Raw genomic sequence first — 11756 nt, 5'->3', positions numbered from 1 at the left:
TTACTTCATAAAGCAATGATGTAAAATCAGTTATATGCTTAACTTATGGTGAATCTACTCGAAATTCTTGCCTATTTTATCATACAGCAATATACACAAATAGTAACATTTTGTTTTTTCACAAAACTGTAGGATCCTCTGTAGTTTCATCACTGAATTTTCTTCTTTCCATAACAATTATTCCAACATTAAAGTCTAAAGTTAACAACAAAAATATGATTTCAGCCTAAAAATTTAACCATAGCTTTGCTAAATTAATTTTAAGCTGGATGGAAACAACTCACTAAAGTAAACCCAGCATATCACTCACAGACTCAAAGAATCCCTTTCATGAATGTATTGCAGCTCATGTGATACAACATAATCCAGGTATACCTGGATTATGTTGTATTTTATAAACAATGACACAGGCAAATGTACAAAAAGTAATCACATTTATTTCAATTTATACATAACCACCATATATTATGTCTCACCACTTACTTTGATTTTCACATCACATGTTGTCATGCGTCACATGATCCCCTCTGATATACATCTCTCTAGACTCTGGGTACATCCAACACACCATAAAGGAAAGACATTTGTGCTACAGTATGTAGGCATGGCTTGGCCAGTCCTGGCTCCTTGAGTCATTTTTGTCTCTCTGTCTGCCTCAGAAATCACAGTTATAAGAGAGTCTCTCAATCCAATTTTTAAAACTTAGTCCAGGTTTCCTGTGTGTCTCTGTGCCGGTCCAAACTGTGGCCTGTGGGCTGGTTCCAAGCAGCCCCCGAACCTCTAGCCAATCGTGACACCAAAGCCACACTGGAATTTGTTCTTACGGTGGTTGAGGAAAGCCCCGAGGGCCAGTGTGAGAGGCAGCGGCAAGAGCTTTTTCTCAAGAGTTGCTCCAACCACCCAATTACTGTCAACTGTTCCTGCAGAAGAGAACATAGAAGTGATGAATTTTGAAATGGAAATGTTTGCTTCCCTTTTTTTGGTAATGTTCTTACTGATTGTTACAACTTGTGTACGGTATTTACCTTTAAAGAGCAAATTTGCTTTGGGGAGGTCCAACTGGTAACCAAAGGATGTTGTTGTGTCTTGCATCCTCGTGTTGGCTTCAAATTCAACTCCTACCTGCAACTGTAAAAGAAGAAATTTAAAGTACATGTAACATTAAGTCTGTTAATTCAATATTAAAGTACCCATATGCACATTGCACGTGTGCAAAATATTTTTATAAAGCCAAAATCAGCAGACTTGCAAAAAATATATTCCAGAATTTAGATGTTGTTACTCACATCAGAGTTAAGGCCAGTTTTCACTGAATGTGGAGTAGAAAATCAAAACAACCCCAAAACACTGTTTTGCTAGGATTCCAACACTCTAAAACTGTTCACGCCAAATGTGTCACTTTAAGGACAACACAGAATAACACAGGATTTACTTCACCTGTGATTTTTGCAAACAAACCCTCAGTATATTTGTTCCTTTATCCAGACTCCAATGTGCAGCAGTCAAACCCACAATCGAGTCTCATCAACACTCTTTGCAAAATTTTACCAACATTCATAATCTTTGACCATCAGAAGCAAATTGTCTCTGATGTTAATATATGGTTGTGAATTGCTCAATCTCTCTGGCTGCATGTGTTTTTGACTTATTGTTTTTATTGTAAAAATTAGGGGTGCAACGATACACAAAATTCACGGTTCGGTTCGGTTCGATACTTTGGTGTCACGGTTCGATATTTTTTCGATACAAAAAATGTTCATGCCTTTTTAATTTGTCATTTATTAAAATTATAAATATATATTTTAACTCAAAGGTACAGTTTTTAAATTTAACCCTAACCCTTGTGCGTGTTTTTTATTTTGACAGCGAATGCGCACCTGCGGACCACTTATGTGCAGCCCTGGTTATTTAGCTCGTCATATTGCAGCCACAGAAATTATTTTGTCCATGAAACCATAAAGCTGCACTTTCTTTTTGCCTTATAGTCTGATTTGTCATAACTTCTCCGTTTTGTGGTAAGCTTTCCTTTGGCTGTCACTTCTTCACCCTGACCTGTCTTATTTGGCTCAGCAGAACTAAAATATATATGCTGCTGGTTTTACACACGCACTCACATAAGCTCAGCGATTCTCTGCGCGATCAACCTCTCACATGTTTAAGCTTGCTGCGGGAGATTTCACTTGTCATGTTTGCATAGTAAGCTAACGATTAATAAGACGATGTCAGAGGAATTGGTGCACAAATTATCATCACTCACAGATCAGTGCTGTCGCTCTCTATACACAGTTCACACGATTGCAAAGTGAAAGCAAAAAACAAGCGCAAATTCAAACGCGATTTCAATATATCACATATTGACAGTGGCTCACCGATGCCAATGAATAATTACCCAGCTACATTCTGAAAGAATGCAAAAGCATTGACATATATTCCTACAATAGCCCGACGGGCAGGGAAGAGATAGATTTTGGTAGCCCGACTGAAAAAAATCGCTAGCTCCAGGACGTCGGGCTAGCGATATTGCAAGCCCTGTATCTGATTGAGGAATCACTCATCTTTGGAAAAGAGAGTTTATTACAGAGAAATGTCTCTTTCCAAAATAAAAGCTATACTATCCGCTTCTTCTGGGCTATATTCTCAGCAGCATAAGGAGAATCATGTGCTAACAGCTGTCTAAATGACTCGGCTAAAGTTAGTAGCATGCTTGTTATTTTTGTCTTTGCACTAGGATGATGTCGGCGTAAATGTGCAGTCATATTCGTTGTGTTCCCACTAGTGCTTTCAGGTTAATCTCGTTGAAATGACCTTAACGCCACAACACGGCAAATCTCCGTTAACGAGCTACCGCCGATCGCCCCGTGCATGGGGCTAGACGGCCAACACGTTAACGAGCTAACTGCGCTAACACACTAGTTCCCACCCATGTAATTGAGCATTGCATGGCACATCCAACATACTGTTTTACTTTAGTCCATGACTCGCTTACCTTCAGGGTCATACGTCACATGAAAACCAAAATAATTCCAAACGCCAGATCTGAATGAGAGTGGGGGAGGTCCATGTTGCAAAGAGAGCTTAACTTCTGTCTTGCTAGCTTGCCCTGCGCTCTTCCTTCTGACTATGCTGTCTGTGTTGAGCGCTCAGTGGATCTGCGCTCGACAGTGCAGCCTAGGCGGAGTAGTCGAACGCAGATTCACTGAGCGCTCAACACAGACAGCATCGTCAGAAGGAAAGTTGATAAAATAAATTACAAATGTTGTATTGTTCGATACATATGCGTACCGAACCGAAAGCACTGTATCGAACGGTTCAATATCGATACGAATATCGTTGCACCCCTAGTAAAAATGTATTATGTGCTCAGGAGAAAGAAGCCATTGCTTATCTAAAGTACATTTGCAAGTTACAGGGATTTTCTTGTAAACGTCCCTCATGATTCTCTAGACTTTGGCTATGCACTGGATGAAAGAAGAGAATCTTTTTGTTGTGTTTTTTTCGTTTGAGCTACAAAACATTTTAACCATTACTGTTAAAGACAGTTACAGGTGGTTATGTTGCCCGCAAAATTATGACAGGTTTGGCATTGTGTCAGTGATGGCCTAAGGAGGCCAAACTTCCACATGCCCAAGATGAAATCCTCAGATCCACTGTGAGGCTTTATGCAAGTGTAGTGTGACCTGAGTAGTATAGCAACACAATTTAACTGAAGTTAGGTACCTGATCATTGGCTTTGTGATAGTATGTAGCATGAGCTCCTGCTCCTCCCAAAGTCAACGTAGCAACATAGTTTTCACCTGTGGAGTTTTAAAAAAGGCGGGGGGGGGGGGGGGGGGGGGGATTACTAATCCATCTCTTAGATAGCTCACATTTTACAATACCCTTAAAGCGTCATGATAAAATATATAAATTTTAGCACAAAGTACTCTTGCAGTGCAGAATGTGAATCTTAAAGTGCGATTTTACCTGTGTACCTGCCCAAGAGAGAGGTGACCGCTCCTTCCTCCCCTGGTCTCCTGTGATACACAAGCTCTCCACCGAGAGTCAGTGCTGGAGTAATAGACTGAAGATAGTGGGCCACCAAAATGCCTGCAGCAGTAAAAAGCATCTATTACAAATACAGATTATATTTTCTTTTGAGACACATTTCCGTTGTACACTTTTTTTATATTTTCTAATTCCTCTTTCATTCAAATGTATACTTTAATATTACTTTTTTCATGTTTAAGTCAGAAGAAGTGCATTCACTGTCTAATATTTCCCACAATTATTTTGTTGAGAAAAGTAGAAATGTATAAGTATCACCAAGTATTGTACTAAAAAGAAAAAAGCAGCAGTGCCCATCTTTTTTTGCAAGTACCTATCCGTGTGTGCATTTTAGTCCTTTGATTCCTCCCCATCTGCAGTGGCTCTCATAGTAAGCTATAAGAAAATGTTTGAACTAAACATAGTACTTCTGTTTACAGAGGATGTTTTTATTTTGTTTTTTTAATATTTTTGGGGCCTTTTTTCAGCTTCTATTTGATAGATACAGTGAAGAGAAGACAGGAAAGCAGGGGCAGAACATGTGGCAAAGGGCTGCAGGTCAGATTCGAACACAGGCCGGCTGCTCTCAGCCGTATGTCATGTGATTGCCTGCTCAACGCACTGAGCTAAACCGGCACCCACAGAGGATGTTTGTAGTCTATAAGCACTCCTAGTTTTTTTTTTTTTAAGTTGCTGTCGAGTTGGGTTTTATTATCAATGGTTGTGAATACGTGACAGAGTATAGTAGTAGTATTCTAAGAAATGAGAACTTCTTCCAGGAGTCACAGTTTGGACACACAGACTGAACTAGCAATGTATTACTTTCTGTAGGTGAGTCAGCACTCATTCATGGACCTCAGGCGCCCCCTGGTTTCCATTAATGTTTATTAGATTATGGTTGATGCTTTGCTTCTCAGACATCACACAATTCAACTCAGCAGCAAGCTGAAATTCAGTCACATCAGCTGTGGTTCTGAAAGAACATCTGGAAAGTGTTTTACTGACACACGAAACCATGAAAGGCCCAATGACGCTCAATTTATTATTTTGCTATTAAAAAAAAAAAAAAAAATCCTTCCTTTTGGACCTTTGTTTATTGAACTAAATGCATCAGGTTTCATATTCATTATTAAGAATAATATTTTTGTATTTCATTTTGCAGCACATTTTTTACTTTTTTTGTTGCAACTTCTGCTACAGTTTTGTCTAGGTCTCTCTTGGAAAAGAGATTTTAATTTCAATGTGACTTTTTCTTCAATAAATAAAGGATAACTGATCAAACCAATCTTTATCATACCAGATCCAACAAGTACATCTGGATTTCCGAGCGTCACAGCAGATGTGAAGTCCTCTCCTCGATACTCCATGTCACACTGCCAGTTCACAAACTTATGCTGCTGAGTCTGCCAATAAATAATAAACAGAAAATATAAAATACTGAAAGGACAACAAAACATTCACTGAAATGCTTAATAAAAATTCTAAAGGATCACATCTAAATCCTATTGCATGTCTACATACCTGTATGGCTATTTTGGAGCGTACAGCTGTTGTAAGATGGTGGATGACCTGCGCATTCAGACTGCCGGTGTTGTCCATATCTCCAACCATCACTGGGAATGACTAGAGAGAATACCACTTCACTGTCAGCTTTTGAAAACTATGTCAACGGCTGTATAAAATGGCAGTCAGCAACAATAATACAGAATTTGGGGCTGTGAAAATGTGAAGAAAAACAATCCAACCAGGTGTTTTTGAAGTTTTGAACTCTAATAATACACTAAATGTCAAACACACTAATAATATGTCATTTAAGCCCCTTTTCCATTAGTACCTACTCGGATCAACTTCAATCGGTTTTTCCATTTAGTAAAAGTACTTTGTATCAGGTACTTTTCGATCAGGTACTAAAATGTGACGTCGTCAGACTGCATGCCACTGATTGGCTGATCAGTAGCGTCACTCGATGAGTCATGAAGGCATATTATTAACACCATTTTTGAAACCCACCAATGAGGAAAATGGCTACAAAAGACAATGCGGTGATCCCTGAGTCCGAAGAAAAGGCACAGACTGAGCAAAAGGTATATTCTTGCCACAACGTCCACCTTTTTCGTAGCGTTCGTGTCACGTTAATTACTCTGCGGGACACTTGGACGCGTTGCTATGACGACAACCACGCGCGTTAGGTAGTACTGAATTGTAATGAAAACCCAGTCGATCCAAGTTGAAGTTAGTCGAAGTTAATGGAAAAGGGGCTTTAGAGACAAACACTAAATGAGGGAAAATTAACACCATAATAAAGTTGAGTTATCTTTGATTTAACCCTGGAGAACCCATGGGGTCAGAGCCGACCCCATTGGTTTTCTAGGGAAACCATGGGGTCAAATTTGACCCCATGGGTTCTTCCAGGGTTAAGCACACTTTGTATGTTTCAGGAGTGGCATTGGTTATTAATAATATAATATAGCACACACAATAATGATTTTTGTCATCACTATATTCAATTGTTTTTGTCAACCACAGGTCAGACTTTAATGGTCTGGAATACATCTGGTGTTTAAACAGCTTCCATAATGCTCCAAAATTATGTTTTTCACGACAAAAACACAGATTTCACATAAGTGGCTGATGCTTTACAATTACACAGGACCCTAAATTCCATAAAAAGACCCATCACGTTCACAGACCAACATTTCCTAATGGTCTTGAAACATTCAGTGTATTATAGCCGGTTGTTTTTTATGTCAATATCCACAACCATACTCAAGATATTTATGAATGTCACTGTAAGTCTCATTGTAGCGTATCTCAGCATCCCACTAAATTAGTGAACTATCATGAGGTCCCCTAAATTTTTGAGACAGGCATTTAAGGTGACACTACTTTGGCTCAATAATCCAAATCAACAAGTTAGTTTTTAGGTTAGGTGGCCACATTTTGGTGCTCTAGATGAATTTCTGATGCATATAATATTGCTATTGCTCTACTGTATGTGAACTTCCACAGTTAGTTTCCACATGCATTCAACATGTATTGTAATTTTTTCAAATAAATTGATAAAAAAAAAATTATTATGCACAGATCACTCAAGTCACAGTGACAGACAAGATCTTTTACTGTTTGCAAATAAAATGCAATCCCAGGGATCCCAGGAGCTGTGTTGTCCAGGGGCTTTTGCCCCCTGGTAGGGTCTCCCATGGAAAATTAGTCCTGGGTGAGACACCGGACAAATAGCGATTCACAAGACCCCTATGAGTAGAATATCAAGGGAACAGTTAACCCTGGGATAGGGTTACCCTGGGACAGCGGGCCGAAGGTTCAGTTGTAGGGCTGTCTTAGTTGACACGCATCTGCAGGGGTCAGGGGTGGTACTTCTGGACTGGCTAACCGGGGTGGTGGTTTCCATCTTTAAGAAGGGGGGTGGGAGGGTGTGTTCCAACTATAGGGGGATCACACTTGTCAGCCTCCCTGAGAAAGTCTACAGGAGGAACAATGCGGTTTTCATGCTGATCGTGGAACAAAGGACCAGCTCTTTAGCCGCTCAAGGATACTTGAGCGTGCATGGAAGTTTGCCCAACCAGTCTACATGTGTTTTGTGGACTTGGGGAAGGCATTTAACCATATCTCTCAGAATGTCCTGTTGGAGGTGTTTCGGGTGTATGGGGTGTCTGGCCCATTCCTACAGGCCATTCGATCCTTATACATGCGTTGCGTTGCAAGAGATTGGTCCGCATAGCCGGCAATAAGTCGGGCTCATTCCAGCTGGATGATGGGCTCCGCCAGGGCTGCCCTTTGTCGCAGATTTTGTTCGTAATTTTTATGGATAGAATTTTTAGGCATAGCCAAGTGGCAGAAGGCTTTCACTTGGGTGGTGTCAGAATCTTATCTCTGCTTTTCATGGATCATGCTTCATCGGGTGATGGCCTCTAGCTCACACTGGAACGGTTTGCAGCCTAGTGTGAAGCGGTGGGAATAAGAATCAGCACTGCCAAATCTGAGGCAATGGTCCTGAGCCGGAAAAGGATCGAGTGACCACTCTGAGTCAGGGACAAGTTCCTGCCTGAAGTGGAGGAGTATACCTGAGAACCGTGAACAAGACCCTGAGATACCCTGAGTATCTCAGGGTCTTGTTCACGAGTGACAGGAGAAGAAAGCAGGAGATCGACAGACGGATTGGTGCTACGGCTGCAGTGATGCGGACACTGTACCGGTAAGACGTGGTGAAGAGCGAGCCGAGGATAAAAGCAAAGTCGATCTACGTCCCTACCTTTACCTATGGTCACAAGCTCTGGGTAGTGACCGAAAGAACAAGATCGCGGATACAAGTGGCAGAGGCTAGCCACGCTTAATGAGCTTCCTCTTAAGCGTGGCTAGCCTCTCCCTTACAGATAGGGTGAGAAGCTCAGCCATCCAGGAGGGGCTCAGAGTAGAGCCGCTGCTCCTCCGCATTGATAGGAGCCAGTAGAGGTGGTTCAAGCATCTGACAAGGATGCCTCCTGGGCAAGGTGCTCTGGGCATGTCCCACCGGGAGGAGGCCCCTGGGCAGACACAGGACACACTGGAGTGATTATATCTGTCAGCTGGCCTGGGAATGCCTTGGTGTTCCCCTGGACAAGCAGGACGACGTAGCTGGAGAGATTGATTTCTGGGCTTCCCTGTGGGAGCTGCTGTCCCCGTAAACCAGCCCCCGGATAAACAGAAGAAGATGGATGGATGGATATAAAATATCACTAATCATCCATTATGGCTTATTAGACATTTATGTGAAGATTCACACTGAAGAAGAGATACACCATTAATGGTGATCACGAGTTTGACTTCAACCAAATAAATGAACATGATTAAGTGATATTAAAAATATGTGTTCTGCCAATCAAACACAAAACAAAAGCAAATAAATCGCTCTCTAAAATTACTCCCTGATGAAGTCCCTGCATATGCCAAATAACAGCTGTTACCTGCACCATAAAATGTATTGGATGTCATCTGGACAAGTATCACTAGATTAAAAAGTCAAACATCTGGTACAACAGAAGGTGTGGAACTTGTTTCTCAAAGCAGATTATCATCCGTTGGTTTATAAAATACTGTGCATTTAAAACAAGTGACGTAAACCAAGAACAAACAATGTGCAAAAAGTATAGCAGACTCACGTCTGTGTGGCAAAGTAACACAGCTAACTGTAGTAAGATGATTGCATAAAGGCAACGTAAACAATGCAATTGTTTCTTATTGAAATCCTCCAATAGCAGGTCAGGTGTCCAGAAAATCCAGCATGTACAGTTTATCCACCCAGCTCATGAAGACATAGTGAAATTGCCAACACGTTCTACCAAAGATATATTCATCCAGTAAACACAGTGACTAATGAAGGCTTTAGGAAAATAGTCAAAATACTGGACAAAGATGTGTTAACCCTTAAGCATTAAGCAATGCTAAAATAATACTAAAACAGTAGGTCGTTTCCTGCATAATCCTACCTTTTATTTTCATTTGGCTACACTCAGGGATGGCCACTTTAGTTTGTTTTTTTGTGTTTGTTTTTTATCCTGTAGTTTGGACACAACTTTATTCAGTTCAAATTCAAATGTTTGAATGACACAAGACAATATATTTCACCTCAAAGAGGTGAATAAACACTTTAAAAAGATTTAATTAACAGGAATTTAGCACAATATACAAATACAAAGAGTGTCCTGTTTGTTTTGATTTTATCTTACACTTTGGTAAGTTTTCTATTTTTCTTCTAAAAGATGCACTGAATCTAGGTGACTTATTTTTTGCAAAGCATTGTACATAAGGAATGTAAGGCAACATGAATATAAAAGCTATGCTACATTTACATGACAGTGCAAAAAAAAGGACAATTTTGTTCTAATGATTATTCGTGACAAATAACCGCGACCTCAATAATATTCATGCATTTTAAATGAAATGTTGATGCATTTATGGAATTAACATTCAATTCTGTAAACATTACAAAGATTTACACACAACGGTCAGAATCACATCAGTAGTATGTTAAGGCAAAGGCAAAAACAAACAAACAAAGAGAGCATTACCTCTGCTGGCCCAGTCTGTTTACTGCCTACATAGGTAGCACCAAATCGATAACCAGAATCACCCAGGGTGCTGAGGGTAACAGTATGGCTGACCTGGAAGTGGTTACTCAAGCCTTTGTTGACCACTAACCGCACCCCTTCCATCTGAAGTGGAAACACCTCTGAAACAAAGAAGGGAGAACAACACGGCTTAACAATGACACTTGATGCAATGATACAACACCATAATTATGATGCAAAAGTTGAAAAACAAATGAAGAAATGCAGAGAGAGCGCCTCATTTCCAGACCTTTACATTTGCGGTGGCATTCGTCATATGATCCTGGATTTGGGAGAGAGGCTTGTGCATCTGCCGTCGGCTGGTCAGATCCAGCTGCTGGAGGGACGGAAGACACTGAGGGCATAGTGAACCCAGGAGGGACCGACACCAAGCCTGGCACCCCTTGTCCACTTCCAGCTACAGCTGGGGCTGGACTGGGGGAGGCGGCAGCCAACACACTGCCCATAGTTTTAGATGGTAACAGCCTATTGAGAGAGACAGGCAGTGTATAAATACATTATTGTTTCAAAACAGCAATAAAAGCTGCATATTTGCATTCAGATTACTAACTGTTGAACTGATCTTGTAGAAATGGTCAAAAAGTAAATTTGAACATGAACTGCATATCCTGTGAGGTAAATACACAAATACATACACGCGCATATTCTGCTCAAAGATCTGTTACCCATGCTTCATACAGTATATCTGTAAGAGCTTTAGTAACACGGAGCTCTTAAAGCATTTGCTCACAAGACTTCAGCGACCATCAACACCGCTACCCTCATTGAAGCATTGGTGCAGCATGTTGGTTTCAGCTAAGGCCCAATTTAGTTAGACTCTCGAGATTTTAAATACAATAAAAACAGTATAACCTGATAGTAAGACATGTTGTACTGCAGTTGGTTATTTGTTAGTTAAGCCACATATGGATTTAAGCCACCAGCTGACAAAACTATTCACTAGCAGCATTTAACCTATGAATGCTAAAGTGAGCTAGCAGAGGTTGGTTAGCTAACTGGCTGGCTAGGTAGCCATGTGGAATTGACCACGAGATCTATTCGCCCATATGTGAATAGAGCGGTAACTAGATTTACGACGCAAGACAGAGTAACGCCATGAAATACCCCCCTGCCCCCAAATGACAAAACACCCCCTTCCTTTCTGCGGTTTACCTACTTACGGTGACGGTTTGGGTCCAGGGGTAGTTCAACACCGGCAAAGTTCACGACAACGTCAGTGACCGTAGTTGACAAGGATCCGCCCATTACCAGACTCATCTGTGCATTGGCTCATGTGCATCTCATGCCGGCAACAATTGGCTGAAGCTAGGACAACCCTTTTGTAGTGACGTATCATTAGATTCATTTACTGAACATTCGCATAATTCCGCCTTTCACTGAAAGACATTCCAAGGGTATGGAGCGAACAGGAGTGTTTACACAATTATATGCGAGGAACAAAAATATATTAATTATACTAATATGAGAATACGGGTTTTGTGTATTTTTCAAAAAGAATGGGATCATCTCCCAGTGGACAGGGTTATTCAAACAGGTTCTAACTAAAATGTAAATAATGAAATGTTATACTGCATTTTAGGCAAATGAAAGACAGATTTATGGTTTGAC

General features: G+C 40.7%; 1 protein-coding gene across 3 annotated transcripts; it reads right to left on the bottom strand.

Annotated features, from left to right (window-relative positions):
- Positions 1 to 366: 366 nt before the first annotated feature.
- tomm40 (translocase of outer mitochondrial membrane 40 homolog (yeast)) lies at positions 367 to 11442 on the bottom strand. Of its 3 annotated transcripts, none has more exons than XM_040030282.1 (9): positions 11305 to 11442; positions 10378 to 10613; positions 10089 to 10249; positions 5545 to 5646; positions 5321 to 5426; positions 3964 to 4086; positions 3718 to 3794; positions 1026 to 1128; positions 367 to 920 (listed from the first exon to the last, which is right to left on the bottom strand). In XM_040030282.1, the coding sequence occupies exons 1-9, from the start codon at positions 11403 to 11405 to the stop codon at positions 781 to 783; spliced, it is 1149 nt and encodes a 382-aa protein (XP_039886216.1). In that variant the 5' UTR covers positions 11406 to 11442; the 3' UTR covers positions 367 to 780. The 3 variants fall into 3 exon arrangements, with proteins under 3 accessions (XP_039886216.1, XP_039886217.1, XP_039886218.1); XM_040030283.1 differs by having other exon boundaries at positions 11309 to 11441; XM_040030284.1 differs by having other exon boundaries at positions 11301 to 11438.
- Between the last annotated feature and the right edge of the window lie 314 nt (positions 11443 to 11756).

Source organism: Simochromis diagramma, unplaced genomic scaffold, assembly GCF_900408965.1.
Source record: "Simochromis diagramma unplaced genomic scaffold, fSimDia1.1 OVJJ01000361.1, whole genome shotgun sequence".
In the NCBI taxonomy this organism is placed as follows: domain Eukaryota; kingdom Metazoa; phylum Chordata; class Actinopteri; order Cichliformes; family Cichlidae; genus Simochromis; species Simochromis diagramma.
The sequence above is the reverse complement of the archived record's forward strand: the minus strand, read 5'-3'. Positions and strand labels throughout refer to the sequence as shown.